Source organism: Malania oleifera, chromosome 1, assembly GCF_029873635.1.
Source record: "Malania oleifera isolate guangnan ecotype guangnan chromosome 1, ASM2987363v1, whole genome shotgun sequence".
In the NCBI taxonomy this organism is placed as follows: Eukaryota; Viridiplantae; Streptophyta; class Magnoliopsida; order Santalales; family Ximeniaceae; genus Malania; species Malania oleifera.
This window is the reverse complement of record NC_080417.1, coordinates 128123808-128140651: the sequence shown is the minus strand read 5'-3', so window position 1 is coordinate 128140651 and position 16844 is coordinate 128123808. Positions and strand designations below refer to the sequence as shown.

The 16844-nt window shown below is 34.5% G+C and overlaps 1 protein-coding gene across 1 annotated transcript; it reads left to right on the top strand.

Moving 5' to 3' along the window:
• Positions 1–828: 828 nt before the first annotated feature.
• Positions 829–15469, top strand: LOC131151187 (uncharacterized). The gene is made up of 7 exons (XM_058102438.1): positions 829–1232; positions 1536–1604; positions 1705–1872; positions 2701–2871; positions 3179–3388; positions 13782–13870; positions 14368–15469. Exons 1-7 carry the CDS (start codon positions 1148–1150, stop codon positions 15034–15036), a joined length of 1461 nt encoding a protein of 486 aa, XP_057958421.1. The 5' UTR covers positions 829–1147; the 3' UTR covers positions 15037–15469.
• The last annotated feature ends 1375 nt before the right edge of the window (positions 15470–16844 follow it).

The following is a 16844-nucleotide window of genomic DNA, read 5'->3' as shown; positions in this document are numbered from 1 at the left end:
AATAAATTGATGTGGTTGCATTTACAAATCACCATGATCTTAAATACAACTCGATTTTATATAAATTATGATTTTATTATGATTTTTATTTTAAAAAAATTAAGTTAGGCATGTATGCGACACGACACGCCTTCTATTGTTAGTATTAATAAAAATGCTAACCTTTCTTGAAATTCCACAAAAGAATACAAATCTTTATTAAAATTCGATAAAACCAAAACAAATTTTTTATGAATTTTCAATAATCTCACGGACCTAACATTTTTTTTTTTGGATTACACACCGGGTTTCCACGTATCCGTTTTATGGTTCACGTGACTAATCCCGCGCCCCTTGAAGCCGACCCCATAACTCCAAAGGGAGGTAAATTTCAAGAATTTAGGGGGAGAAACGAACCCGGGAGGGTTTGAATACTTGAACTCGTGAGAGACACTCCCGCAGCCCGTACTACTATCTGAACTACACCCTGGGTGTCCTAACATTTAATTATAGGGTTTGTACTGAGTTTTTTTTTTTTTAATATTGAAAATGAAGAAATGTTTACATCTTTTTAATTAGGTTTTTGAAATTTTAAAAATCTTAAATAAGATCGTTTATTTTCATCCAATTATATATTCTATTTTCCCAAACACATAATTTAAAAAGTAGAGACAATTAATTGCAAATTATGGAATGCAGAATGAGTGGGCGGGAATAGATGCGTTCTGATTGGGCAGGGGGGCGTGCGTGGTTCAACTAAAGAATGGTAAAAGTGCTTTTTTCCCACAGTGCTTCTCCCTCAGAACTCAAAAAGCACTTTTCTTCACTGGCCTACGCTGTTGCGCACACAAAAGATACTGTCGCACTGCTTTCTTTCTGCAGTCAGATTTAAAAAAGCATTAGATTAAATTTGACAACCCAAACAAAAAAAGATAAAATTAAATTAATGGCTGAAGAAAAATACACGAAGAAAGGGAAAGTTGATTGAGCAATTCCCACCCAAATCCTCACTGCAAACTGTGAAGAGTTCTGAGTAGTTCAGTTCCTCTCCACGTTTCTCCTGCCATAATTTGCAGACTTGCAAGTTCTTCTTGAAAATTAGACCTCTTTTTGATCTTATCTCCCTTTCCCCGTCACCCTTTTTTCTGTTTGGTTTGCTGAGAAAGCCATGAGAAAATCCCGTCTCTTTCTCGCTTTCTTGACCCTTGTGGTCTCCTATCTTCTCCAATTTCAAGCTCATGCTGCACCTGCAGGTTTGTACCCATCTCTCTCTAATTTCGTGATGATTTTTTTTTATTATTATTTTGATCTGTTCGGTTGATGGTTATCCTCAATTCTGAGCATTTTACCCTCCTACTTTCTTCTGAAGGGTTCTTCTTAACATGGAACCTTCATAGAACACTCGTATTTTATAGTTTCTTACTCTGCTTACATTGCACTTCCAGGTATAACCCATCTCCCTGTCACTCACAGAGACAGTTGGGTTTCATCAGTCTGTCTAACCAATGGGTTTTGATTATGTTTTTCCATTGTATTTGCACTTATTGCTTATGCAGGACCTTTGATAAAGCACTTGTCTTCTCTTCTGAGATGGACCAGGTCCTCCTCCAAAACCCCCCAATCAGGTCAACTTTCTGGTTTTCTGATTCTCTGTGAAGGTTTTCCTTGATGAGAAGAAAAGGAATTAAAAACTAATTACTGATTGTGGGATTTGTTGTTTGACAGATGGGAATGTTCTCCAGTTTGAGAATGGTTATTTAGTTGAAACTGTTGTGGAAGGAAACGAGCTTGGTGTTGTACCTTACTCTATCCGCCTCTCGCAGGATGGTGAACTGTTTGCCGTTGATGCCATTAGCAGCAACATTGTTCGGATTACACCTCCATTGTCCCAATGTTTGTTCATTTCCTTGACCTTCTTTAACATTTTATTGTTGATTCATTGTAGTCTGCCCCAATTTTTGTAATTGTGCATCTGTATTGAGCTCAGTATGTAAAAATGGCATCTTTTCTGTCCCTTTTGTGCCCTTTTATGTTGCTGAGGAAAGAGTTGTTTGGGATAATGATATTGTTTTCAGAAAACTGTTTCCTGCTTCCAAAACATAAATCTAAAGAAGGGGCATTGGAAAAGTGGGCATTTGGTAATGCAGTTTTTACCAATACCTAAACTTTTTTTAAAATGGGCTTCAAAAATAAACAATGAGAAGTGTTTTTTTTCTTTTTCAAATAATGCAAGCGTTCAACAATTAAAAATGACCTGAAAAAAAAAAGAAGTTTAGTGTTTCCATTAACTTCTTTTTTGGGAAATGAAATATGAAGTTAACGGCTGCTTTTCCAGTCATGAATCAAATGCAGCATAAGATTTTCAAAGCGCAAGGTTGTCATTAGTTTGAACTTGAGAAAACAGTACTCATTAGTTTGGAATTGCCTCTAAAAAAAAAAATGTAATCGTTAGTTTGAAATTAAGAACACATAGTTTCAGCTGAAGTCTAATCCGACCATTTCAGTTAGTTAGAGTAATCTTTAAAAAAACGGGGACAGAATAACATTACATAAATTTACTTATCCTCCTTAGTTATCTTTGCCACGAATTGGATGATTATTTGTGGGAGATACTGAAAAATCCTTTGGATTGTGAACTGATAAAAATAATGTTATTCTTCTATGACTTTTGTGCTTATTATTATTATTATTATTATTATCTTTCTGTTCTTATGGTTGCAGATAGTAGGGCAAGATTGGTTGCTGGGTCATTTCAAGGTTACAAGGGACATGTGGATGGAAAACCAAGCGATGCTCGCTTTAATCAGCCTAAAGGTGTAACCATGGATGATAGAGGGAATGTGTATGTTGCTGATACCTCAAATCTTGCGATCAGAAAGATAGGAGAAGGGGGTATATATGACTGATATCACTCTGATACTAATCCTTTGTCCTTATATGCTGGGTTTTATTTCTAATTCTATGTGCCAAGCAAAAAAAACATAAAGGTTCTAAGTCTATATTTTGTAATTGATCATGGTTTGGTGAATACTAAAATCTTCAAATGTCAAGCATTTTACAATCAACTGAAAATTACAATGAAATATAAAAAGTTTTGTAATATTTGGCACATCATAAGATCTTTGACAGTGAATGACCACGCATTTCCAACTTTTGTTCCTTGTTGTGAAGAAGATTCAAGTCCTGAAATTCTATGCAGGTGTAACGACAATTGCTGGAGGGAAATCAAATGTTGCAGGGTACAGAGATGGGCCAAGTGAGCATGCAATGTTCTCAACTGATTTTGATGTCATATATGTTCAGCCTACCTGTTCATTATTGGTTGTTGATAGAGGAAATGCTGCTCTTCGACAAATTTCTCTCAATCAAGAGGATTGCGATTACCAGTACAGTTCAATTTCTGCCACAGGTTTGAGCCCCATGTCATATGTTTATTTGCATTGCTTTTTGTTTTCTTCTGGTTCCATAAGCAACTGATTGAAGATACAGTCTAAATGAGTCAAAATTATTAAGCACTGTGGAATCCATATCAAAACGAACGTCAACAAATATTATGAACACACCCAAAATTAAAAATATTTAGGGAATGCAAATCAGTTGAAAGGACTCCATATTGCCTAGGCCACTCAAGGGGGATAAACATGCGTTTAAAAATGTTCTGAGGTTAAAGCTTCCCTATTAGCCCTACCGACAGCTTCTTGATTAGTTGCCTTTGCTGCATATGTGAATGTAGAAAAATGATAGAGAAATTAGTTGCAGAATAGAAAATATTTCAAGGCACGTTACAATGTCGTTTTCCTTAAGACGTTATTTGCCCCTACTAGATCGGTGTGTATTGAGTTAGAAAATATGTTTCCAGGATACAATGAAACCTAGAATATAATTCTGATATCAATTTGTATTATACACAAACGAAAACTAATCACAAACACTTTTAGAAGAATCTGAAATAAATTTCTGGTATTCTATTTTTGCAGAAAACATACTAGATTTGAAGAAGATATAAGTTGTGGAAATTTTATGTGAGAAAGAGAAGGAGAGAATGATGAAATTTTTATGTATTTTGTGGAGTTAATTTTGTCTTTAAATAGACAAAATTATGCCTTTTCCCAAAAGTTACAAAGGTTTGAACAGTTGCATCTGTTCAAAGCGTTATATGCGTCGACCTGGTCGCACCTCCATAATTTCCTGGTCACGCCTTGGTCGACACATTTTAGAAGATTTCTATGTACAGTTTCTATCACAGTTGACCAGGTTGCACTTCCAAGATTTCTTGGTCGTGCCCTGGTTGAACCATTCTGTAAACCTGCTATTATTTAGTACTCTGGAATAATTCGACTTAGACGCCCTTTGTGTCTCCTTTGTCGCACCACATGATCTTATAAAAATATAAGATTAATTTTAAGCATCCGATCATGATCAATGATCACGATCTTGCAACGATGCAAGCACGCAAAGTGCTAAGTGCTTGTGTGCCATCTAAATGCGCCACTAGCGCCCTACAGCCCACGCTACTTGCGCGCGTGCGTGCGCGTGCTTGTGTGGACGATGTGAAGTACCATCCTAGGGTACATACTAGCACTATCTCTTAACCAATTTTAGGAGAATATTCCACCTTATCATTTATTAATCCTTTTTCACTTTTTCCAATGTGGAACATTAAATATATTTTAGAAAATATTTTAACATTCTCCCACCATTTTCAAAATATAGATGAAAAACAATTTATTCAGGTAAGAGAAAATTTATGCATAAATGAAGGTGTTTTTAGAATTTGAACCTTTACTTAGTGAATACATATCAAAGTTAATCAGGATTACGTAGTAGACGAACTTTGAATTAGCAATCTTCTTTTGATTAACCGGATACATAGCACACACAAATTATCATTTCTTTGGGTGTTACCAAAAGCCGACGTGTGGATTGGCCTTGTGTCTATATCCTAGTTTAATAAGTGCTCTAGATTCTAGAGATAAATCTATTTCTCATAGGAAGCAGCACCCCTCTTGAAACTCATATAGGTAGGTTTATCAAAAGTACCCCTGTAATTAAAGGACTTCACAAAACCTGTTATAATCATATAAAGAGCTTAAGCTTAATCTTCACCTTTTTCACATTACAGGTACAAATCACTATTTTCCTTGGGATGAATTATGTGGCACATATACATTTTAGTACTTCTAGTCACTACATATGATGTACTTTGCTCATTGAACTCAAGAGCTTGAAAATTTCAAGTGTTGAGTTGAGTTTCCATCATTGGTGACTATGGGTTACGAATTTAAGTCCCATCCCTTTTGATGTTTTCCAGACCATGTCTCTTGCAAGTCCTTTTGTTAATGGATTAACCAAATTTTGGCTTGATCTCCTAAAATCTATGGTAATTACACCATCAGTAATTAATTGCCTCACATAACTACGTCTTAGGCTAATATGTCTGGATTTACCATTATATGTATTACTATATGCCCATGACAAAGTTGTGTCACTGTCGCAATGCAAAGATATAGGTGGCATAGGCTTTGGCCAAAATGGAATTCTAATAGCAAATTCCTAAGTCATTCTACCTCTTTGCTACAAGAAGCTAAAGCCACAAATTCTGATGTCATAGTAGAATCTGTTATAAGGCTTTGCTTCTTTGAACCCCAGTAGATAGATCCTCCAACAAGGGTGAATATCCACCCACTGGTTGATGTATGATCATTATGATCAGTGATCCAACTGGCATCTGTGAATGCTTCTAAAATAGTAGGATATCCTTCATAATGTATGCCATAAATTATAGTATTTTTCAAATACTTTAACACTCTATATATAGCATGCCAATGAATATCACTAGGATTACTAGTATATCTACTAAATTTACCTACAGCAAATGCAATATCAGGTCTAGTAGAAGTCATAGCATACGTCAAACAACCAATAACCCTAGCATATTCTGACTAATTTACTGCTCTACTAGTGTTAGGATATAATTTCAAATTTGCATCAAAAGGTGTGCTAACAGGTTTGCAGTCATAGTCATTAAACTTTTTCAGTATATTTTCAATATAGTGTAATTGGGTGAGAATTAATTTATTACTGTTTCTAATTATGCTAATACCTAGAATCGCATTTGCATTACCCATATCTTTCATATCAAAGCTAGATGACAAAAGTTTCTTAGCACTTTCAACACTTTCAATATCAGTACCAAAAATTAACATATCATCAACATATAAGCAAATAATTACACCTTTATTTTTATTGAACTTACTATATACACATTTATCAAATTCATGTATCCTAAAGCCATTAGAAAGAGTAACTTGGTCAAATTTTTCATGCCACTGTTTTGGGGCTTGTTTAAGTCCATAAAGAGACTTAACCAACTTACATACTTTATATTCATTCCAGGCATAATAAAACCTTTAGGTTCCATGTAAATTTCTTCATCCAATTCTCCATTCAAGAATGCAGTTTTTACATCCATTTGATGGATTTCAAATTTGTAGATGGAAGCTAAGGCAAGCAAGACCCTTATAGTTGCAATCCTAGTAACTGGAGCATAGGTATTCAAGTAGTCTATGCCTTCCTTTTGTGTAAAGCCTTTAGCTACTAACCTTGCTTTGAACTTGTCAATTGTTCCATCTACCTTCATTTTCTTTTTGAAGATTTACAACCTATTGGTTTTGAACCAAGAGGTAAATCAACCAATTTCCAGGTTTTATTACCCATGATAGAATCCATTTCATCGTTTATAACTTCTTTCTAAAATGTAGAATCTTGAGGCTTCATTGCCTCTCCATAAGAGGATCTGATTCCACACTTGGTGAAATTATAGCTTGTCTAGAGTGTGATTCTATAGTACCTTCTACTAGGGTAGATTATGAAGTCTGCTCCAAAAGACTTTGTTGTTCTCCTCCTCTTACTCCTCCTAGGTTCACTAGGTTCAGAAGGTTCACCACTAGTACGAAGTGATTTCAAAGCATGGTTTTAAATCGCAGTTGTGGGTAGCGTAATGTAACGGTAACGGGTATAACAGGAAGCGAGAGTAGCGGATGTTACATAACGGGAAGTGGGTGTAACGGTCGTGAATTTTTTTGAAGCACTCACAACCTTGTGCATATTAGCGCACTTGCATGTTTTAAGCTTTTAGCCCTTCCTAGAAAGAGTTTTAGTGTATTTTGGATCCTTTAGTTCGAGTAACTAAGTTGTTTGGTAAGGACAACAAGTTTACATTTGTTTTAAACCACCATTGATAGAAAAATTACGTACGTGTGTGTATTTATACTTCTCATTGTTCTTATCTGTGATAAATTCTTATGTGCGCTAAATTAATTAATAGAACAAAATACATTATACACTTTATTAATCTATTAGACACATAAGACATACAAATAATACAAATATAAAATAGCTAGAAAAGAAAGATGGTAGAAGTTGAAAAATATAGAACAAAAATATCACATTACAATATCAAAATAAAATATTTTCCTAACTAGTATTTTCAAATTGTTAATTAATTCATCTATTGTGATTATTTAAAGAAATAGTAAATTTTGTAACATTGTCATCCTCATTATAATCTTTCCCCCCTCATGCCACATGGTATATTGAGAATGATTTATGAAAAAGAGGGAAAAAGTGAGAAGAAAAAGTAAAAAATAAAGTAAAATTTTTGGTGTAACAGTCTTATAGCAGTTACATAATGGCCGTAGTGGCCTTTACGTAACAGTCGCAATCCGTAACGGTCGCTATGGCTGTGATTTTTCTTCTTACTGATTTCGCAGTTTGTAACGGTATCGGTAACCCAAAAAACCGTTATCTAACGGCGTTACGTAACGGTTGCGGCCTTTATTTAAAACCATGTTTCAAAGTCTCCACTGATTTATTTTGATCACTAACCTTTTGTATGGAAGTGAACTTATTTTCATAGAATTCTGCATCTCTGGATTCTATCACTGAATTAACTCCTATAGAATCATATGGTTTAGTTACCAAGAATCTATAAGCTTTGCTATGTTCAGCATAGCCAAGGAGTACACACTCTATTCCTCGCTCACCTAATTTTCTTATCTCAGGTTCAAGAAGCCTTACAATTGCTCTACAGCCCCAAATTTTAAGATATTTTAAATTAGACTTTCTTTTCTTCCATAACTCATATGGAGAAGTCTTAGTCCTCTTAAAGGAACTTTGTTTAATATATGACATGTCGTTAGTAAGACTTCACCTCAATAACCACTACTTAGTCCTGAATTTGACATCATGGCATTGACCATTTCAATCAATGTTCGGTTTTTCCTTTCTGCCACTCCATTTTGTTGTGGAGTATATGCTACAGAAGTTTCATATATCACACCTACAGATTCACAATAGGCGGGGATGTGATATTCACCTCCTCTATCCGATCTAAGACACTTTATCTTAGTGTCACATTGGGTTTCAACTTCTGCCTTATAAACCTAAAATTTATCAATTACTTCATCTTTAGTATGCATATGATTTTAGAAAAATCATCTATAAATGTTACAAAATATTTTTTGCCTCCTATGGTAGGTGTGCCATGCAAATCACATACATCACTATGCACTAATTGAAGTAAAGAATAAATTCTAGTAGTTTTGTTAGGAAAAGGTTTTCTGGTTATTTTGGTTTTAATACATACACTGCACTTATCATCCATGTCACTTACATATCTTGGAATTAATTCCATATTAGCCATATCATGCAATTTTGTAGTATTAACATGTCCTAAACGATTATGCCATAAAGAAAGTGAATCAACAATATAGATAGAAACATTCACTTTATTGATATTAAGCTTAAACATGCCCACATACATATAGCCCTTTCCCACAAAGACTCCACCCTTGGAGAGTACCAATTTGTCAGATTCAAACACTAATTTAAAGCCAAACTTATTAAGTAGGCTTCCAGAAACTAAATTCTTCCTAATATCTGGTACATGGTATACATCAGTGAGAGTTAAACTTTTTCCAGAAGTAAATTTAAAAGTAACATCTCCTTTGCCTTTGACTACAACTATGGATGAATTTCCCATGTAGAGAACATTGCCATCTTCCACCAGTTCATACTTTGAGTTTGAGCTCTTGTCTTTGCAAACATGCCTTGTTGCACTTGAGTCAATCCACCATGTACAGTCATCTTCAACAACATTGATTTCAAAAATCATAGCCACAAACTTGTTAGAGTTTGTTCCATCTTGCTTTTTCTTGAGAAGATGACACTCATTTTTGTAGTGTCCAGGTTTTCCATAATGGAAGCATGAACCTTTTTTTATTTTTTATTTTTTATTCTTAACAGAATTGAACATTCTTTTCAGATTCCCTTTTTTGAGATGTTAGGGCTGTGTAGAACTGCCTCCTTCCTTCTTCCATCATATGCACTTTGGAAGTATGCTCTTCTGCACCTTTCTAGTTCTACCTAAACACTTCCTCAACTTGGAAATGTTGGCCCAATTGTTCAAAAGACATATCATCCTTCCTGTGCTTAAAAGATTTTCTAACATCTTTCCAGGATGGAGGTAACTTATCAATAATAGACGAAACATAAATGCATTCATCCATTTTCATGTTATGTTGATTAAACTGGTTAAGGATATGCATAATTTCATGAAACTGTTCTACAACAAACCTATTATCAACCATGCTATAATTGAAAATTTTTCTAGTCAAAAATTTCTTACTAGTTGTATCATTTGTGAAATACTTAGCTTTAAGTGCATCCTGCAAAGGCTTCAAGTGCATCCCACAACTCTTTTGCAATAGCCATATTTTGATATAGATTGAACAAATTGTCTGACATTGAATTGCAAATGTGGCCTTTGCATATATAGTCATCTTGCTCCCATTTTATCCTTGCACGTCCTTGAGCCAAAGTCTCATTCTCATTCACAACAGGTTTGGGGGTGGTCAGAACATACACCACTTTGAGACCTGCAAGAAGAAAGTGCTTTTTCTACCAGCGCCTGAAATTGTTTCCATCAAATCGTTCAAGTTTGACAAAATCCGTACTAAATTCCCTCAAGGTTGAAGAACCAGCCATTTTGGAAATGACGTTTTAAGATTGTAGAAAAAAGATAGAGAAATTAGTTGTAGAATAGAAAATGCTTCAAGGCACGTTATAATGTCGTTTTCCTTAAAACTTTATTTGTCCCCACTAGATGTGTGTATTGAGTCAGCAAATACGTTTCTACGATACAATGAAGCCCATAATATAATTCTGATATCAGTTTGCGTTAGACACTAACAAAAATTGATCACAAACACCCTTAGAAGAATTTGAAATAAATTTCTGGTATTCTATTTCTATAGATTACAGAACCTAGATTTGAAGAAGATATAAGTTGTGAAAATTTTATGTGAGAAAGAGAAGGAAAGAATGACGAAATTTTTATGTATTTCGTGGAGTTAATTTTGTCTTTAAATAGATAGAATTATGCATTTTCCCAAAAGTTACAAAGGTCTGAATAGTTGCACCTGTTCAAAGCGTTATGTGCATCGACCTAGTCGCACCTCCATAATTTCCTAGTCGCGCCCTGGTCAACACATTCTGGAAGATTTCTATGTACAGTTTATAGCACAGCTGACTAGGTCGCAATTCGAAGATTTCTTGGCCGTGCCTTGGTCGAACCATTCTGTGAATTTAGTACTCTGGAATAGTTTGACCTAGTCGCCCTTTGTGTCTCCTTGGTCGCACCACATGATCTTATAAAAATATAAGATTAATTTTAAGCCATCCGATCATGATCAACGATCACAATCTCGCAACGATGAAAGCATGCAAAGTGCTAAGTGCTTGTGCGCCATCTAAATGCGCCACTAGCGCCCTACAACCCACGCCGCGCGCGCGCGCGTGCGGACGGTGCGAAACACCATCCTAGGGTACATACTAACACTATCTCTTAACCAATTTTAAGAGAATATTCCACCTTATCATTTATTAATGAATTTTCCTTTTTCACTTTTTCCAATGTGGGACATCCCCACATAGCATTAAATATATTTTAGAAAATATTTCAACAATGAACCACACTCTGCTGATAAGTCTACAATCTCTTAACTATATTGCCCAAGGACCTAAACAACCAGGCTTCACTCAGTCTATCGCCATCAAAGAATCACCGTCCAACAGATTGTTTGTACCCTTGAAAAATGCTTTTTCCATTTCCTCTGAAGGAACCACCATCGTCTCTTTAATCACACCCCTTATTATCCCTTACGAGACTAACAAGACTTTGTTTACCTTACATCTTTTTTTTTCTTTTTAATTCCTCCAGTTCTCTATTGACGATGTATGCATGTTTTTGAAAATGTCAACTTTCAGTAATCAATAGAATAAAAAACCAGTTGTCTCATAATTATCATTGTTGTTGGTATGATAATGGAAGTACCTTAACCTCATCTGTATTCCGCTTCTAGCATGAAAAATAAGTATCACTTACTATCGCATAATTATTGTTATCCAACTATAAAAAATCATTCTCAACTTCATTAGGATGTGGATATCATGAGGCATTGAATGATGCCAAACCAGGGTTGTGATGGAACTATCATTTCCATTTACTTAGTGTTATGAAAAGGGGAAAATGATAAAGATGAATATTAGCGATGGTTATTATAGTTAAGATTTATATATTCATTATTATTATTATTATTATTATTATTATTATTATTATTATTATTTTGTCTTGTTTTGCCACAATGTAGTGCTTAAGTTCCTGCACTGTTGAACAATAAAAGTACATGAAGTTGGGTAGGAGCATATCATACTTTTGCTTCATATACTGGTAATGACAGAATCATAGGATGGTTCAACAGTTTGTCAAATTGCCAATTGAGTGGATGAATATATCACCTACGAATATGCATTGCACTGTAATATTTTTTGTTTGAGAATGCATTGTTGATCATCGTTTACAATTTAACGGTTCAGTGGCAAGTTTTCTTGTATTAATCATATAATTTCAATTTCTTCCCATTTGTTCTTGTATTCGGTCGATTAAAAATGCAGTTTGAACATGGGACAAATTTTGTGAAAATGACATTGTTGTCAATTGCCATGTGGGTGCTCTTCAACTCAAACTTGGGGGTGGTACATAAGCAGCATTATCTGGTCAATCTCCAGTCAAGAATCAAGTAGTATAGTCCAAGACTGTCAAATCATCCCATACGTGGGCATGATCAATTCTTCTGGAGAGAAATTGAACTGGGGTTGGGGGTATCTAAAGTAGATTTTCTGTGGTAGGGAGTGAATAAATTCCTCGTATTCATTAGAAGTTGACAAGAAATTTCTAGTTATATTTTATTAGTATCAAGTTGATTTGCTGTGGTAGGGAATGAATAAATTCCTTGTACACATTTGGAGTTTGATACACCTGTTGGGTAACTTTGGCAATTTTACAAAGCTTATGTGAATATCATTAGGACTTTCACATGTGTTCATTGCAGAGGTAGTACATTGGTGCTAAATTTAATGTTGATTTTAACTTAAAATGTAATGTATGCATGTCTTTTTCTTCACTTTTAGAAAAAAATAATAATAATAATTGGCGAGAAGTTCTTATTCTAAGTTGCAATAAAAAGTGTGATCTGAAGAGTTCTTATTCTCATCTGCAATCAGTGGAGTTATCAAATCATATTGTTGTTGCATTGTAAAGATTTCTAACCATTTTCCCTTTGATGTTACGCAAATTTTGTATGAAAAAAATAAAAACAAGTTTTCCTTTATTGGTTTTGTACTTCCCTTCAGTAGGTAGCATGAAGAAGGATATGTAGAAAGCTATGTTAAAACTGCTATGCACCCATTTTCTCTTCAACACTAGCATGACTGACATTTGTACTAGTTGGTGCATTTTCTATCCTAGTAAGTTTCACAATCTGATACTGCTGGAAATATTAGTATTGAAACTCTTAAATGTCCTTATCCACTGCCTGCTTCTCCCTGCAATACCAAAATGAGGAAAAAGAAAACAAGAGAGAGAAGAAAAGTTGGGCCTAGTGCACAAGGCTCCTGCTTATCTGGGTTGGGAAGGTTAATGGTAGCAGTCTTATGCCAACGCAAACCTATTCTGAACTTAGAAAGTACTACATTAAATATGTGTGCTACTGTGCTTCATTATTGATGTTAAAGAACTTTGTGGCCTTTGTCGAAGGTGCTAATAAATGATTATAACAATATTGTTGTATTGTTATTGCTTTTTAACATTCCGAGAATCCAAGTCCACTAATCTGTAGACCCCATGCTTGCCAATTATGGATGTATTGGTCTGTGTTCTGTGTCTGTAGAGCACAATGCCTTTGCTCAGATTTGTATTTAAGCTGTCTAATGGATATTAAGTGCTAACATGGATGAGGAAGCAAATCTTGCGCAATGATAGCTTTTAAGAACAAAACTCTCTTTTTTAATATTCAAGCCGAGTTCAGGGACTGTATTGACAGTTATTTCAAGTGCCCTTTGCCTTTATGTTTTTGAATAGATTTGCCTATAGATTATAGAGCTTTTTCTGGCAGTGATTTTTTAGTCATTGCAGCTTGATTTGAATTGTAAGTAGGTTGGATATTTTTTTTTTTAGCTAATCAAGTAGGTTGGATACTTGAATAGTTGAATTATCTTTCTTCTAATGCTAAATTATATGTTTTTGGTAATGACCATGCCTAAATGTATTTATCACAAATTCTGTCTTGATTCACTTAATTTCGGCAGTTATTACTGGCATATGCTGCATTGTGAAAAATAAATAAATAACTAAATAAAATAAAATAAAACAAACTTCATTGAACCTTGCTTTCTTTTTGCAGATGTCATTATGGTTATTGGTGCTGTGTTGGTGGGATACGCTTTCTGCATGCTTCAGCAGGGATATGGACCTTCTTTTTTCTCAAGGACGGTAAAACCCTTGCCTTATAGCATTCACTTATGGTTTAAAAGATTGCTAGATGGAAGAAAGTAGATGAAAAATTATAATCTCAAAACAATTATTCCAATTACAAATAGTTGAGATCCCAATATTCTACTTCTCTAACATTTTGGCAACCAAGCATATTCGGCCTTTTCTTTGTTTAATGAAGAACTATGCTCATCTTTGCTGCAAAGCATTTGGAATCCATAACAGCTGGTTGTAAATGATGTGATAATGAGCAGTTTCACATGTCAGACTCTTTTTTGGACTAGATTGTCCAATTTTCCCTTTTGTGGGAAGTTGATTAATTGGACATCATTTGGTGATAGTTTGCCATATTTGTTGATTTTGTTCACCATGTCTGTTTTGCTTTCATGTAATTGATCTGATCATCTAATAGCTGCAGCCAATTAGCATCTTTCTATGAATTTTCTTTTACAGTCTATACTCCTGTGGGCTAAGCTTGGTATAATGTATTAATGCAGCCTCAGCAGCCTTCGGAGAGTGAATTTCAAGACCAACCAAGCAAGGAGAAACCTCCTCCTATTGTTGAGAATGTAAAAGAGGAGCCAGATGCATCATGGCCATCATTCGGACAGCTTATCTTGGATTTGTCCAAACTAGCCCTGGAAGCATTGGGTAGCATCTTTCTTTATTTCGTCCCCATTCGTTTCAAACCAAGGAGCTCCAAGAAAGGCCTCACTCCACTAAAAGACACCCTTAGGATGCCTGAAGATGAAGCTGAACCCCCATTAGTTCAAAAGCAGAGAACCCCTGCTCCTCTTTCTGAAACCCGGGAGGCTCATGCCCCAAATGTTGGCGATAAATATTCAGAAATCAAGCCCCCAAAGATGAAATCCTCAAGTTCCAAGGATCCCTCTTTGCCAAGCAAGCACCGGTCTTCAAGACGGCACGAATTTGCAGAATTCTATGGAACTGGTGAGGTTCCTCCTCCCTATGGCCAATCCAGGTCAAAGAGCCAGAAAGAAAGATCACGGCACCGCCAGCGGGATAAAAGCGGGGAAGTGGTTTTTGGTGCAGCTGGGTCAGAGCCAAAACCTGTTGAGATGAAGGCGGTGGGTTATGATGATCCAAAGTTTGATCATTACAATATGAGGAGCAAGTATCGATCCAATGACTCCTTCAACTTTTGATTAGATTTCAATTTCACTTCCTTTGCTCCAGTATCAAATCGGGCTTGGTTCTTTTTCTTGTATCAGTTTTTGAGCAAGTGTATAATCCATCCAGTGCTGGAAATCTGGCAGCAAAAGCGTATGTCTAAATAGAATGGTTCAGTGTCCAGGAATGTAGACTGGACTGCCTTTGATCCATAGCATAGTTGTCAAGAAATTCAGTGCAGGTAGATGGGCATGCTCTGTTCTCTGATATTTCAAACCTACTCACTCTTCATTTTTAAGATTTGAGTATGTGACCTGGAACATGGTTCTGGTGTCACTATTGAGCAGCTCACTAGGGGTTACGGTCCTGGTACGTATGCAAGTCTTTTTAGGTCACAAATGTCTCCCTTTTAAAGATCATAAGTACCTGGTTTATAATAATAATAATAATAATAAGTATTGATAAGCATTTGGTTCAGTGCATAAGGTTTGGTGATATCAGAAAAAATAAGCATCTGCTTGGTTAGATAACTTCATTCATAAACCTTTTGATCACTTCATTTGTGTAGAATTCTAGGACGAAGAATGTATGAAGGAATATGAGTTGATGCAACTAGTGAGGATTTATAATTTGCTTAGACGAAGTATATATCACATCAAATGTTTTCACGAAACTATAAATTAAAAGATTTATTTATTTATTTATTTTATTTAAAAAAAAAAAGGGGTCAAAATTTAATACCGAAATAATCTTCGATTTAATATGAAAAAAACGGAAATGACAAAGTTTAAGAGGGCGACTGCCTTGCGAGCTCTCCCTCGTTGCCTCTTGAACAATGCTATCAAAATATGACTAATGTCAAAATTATAGATAGATATAACTTTTCTTAATTTTTTAATAAATCCATTATGCTCCGTTGTTTTTTTTTTGGACTATCCATAAGCGAGAGCTTTGTGAATCAATTTATTAAAATTAAATTTATTATTAAAAATATTATTTCATCATAATATTTACTAAAAACATTATAATTATTTATAATGAGCTAGAGAAAACAAATTAATAATTAACTTATTAAATTATATATATATATATATATATATATATATATATATATATATATACACACACATAAATCAACAAATTTACAAAATTAAATAAAAATATGGTAAGCAAGTGCACGTGCTCAGGAGTTTGTTCATATAAACATATAAGACAAAAGATTACACATCAAATTGGTTTTATGAATGATTTTTTCTGACTTATTATAATAGACAGAATTAAAAATTTTATATTACAAGTCTCAAATTTAATTGTTCAAATTTTAATAGGGATAAAAAAGGAGAGTAAAATAACCTCCCAAGAAAAGAAATTTCTTCTGATTTGCTTAAATCCCAGTTAAATGAATTAAGTTCTAAAGTCGGAATGCTTCATTTGCACAAAAACTCGAAGAACACGTAATCTAAATCCATTCATTTAGAGACCAAGAAAGGAGTTAAGTACATTATCGAGCCCTTTGAAATTTCAACTAGGAAGGGTAAAACAGTTTTTAAAACTTATTTCTTGCAAAAAGGAATACCCTTTTAACCAAATTAAAATAACTATATTGTTAGAAGTATAGAATTTAAATTTTGATTCTAATTTGCATAAACTGAAATAAAAATATGAACTAAAATTACATTAAATTCTATTCAAACTTGTACAAATTCAAATCTTAAACTTGAAATTCACTCTCAAATAAAACCTAAGAATATCTGTCCACATAAAAAGCTTAGGAGCACCTCTAAGTTTCAATGCTTTTATATAGAGTAGAGAAATATAGAGACTAAGTAGAGAAATATAGAGA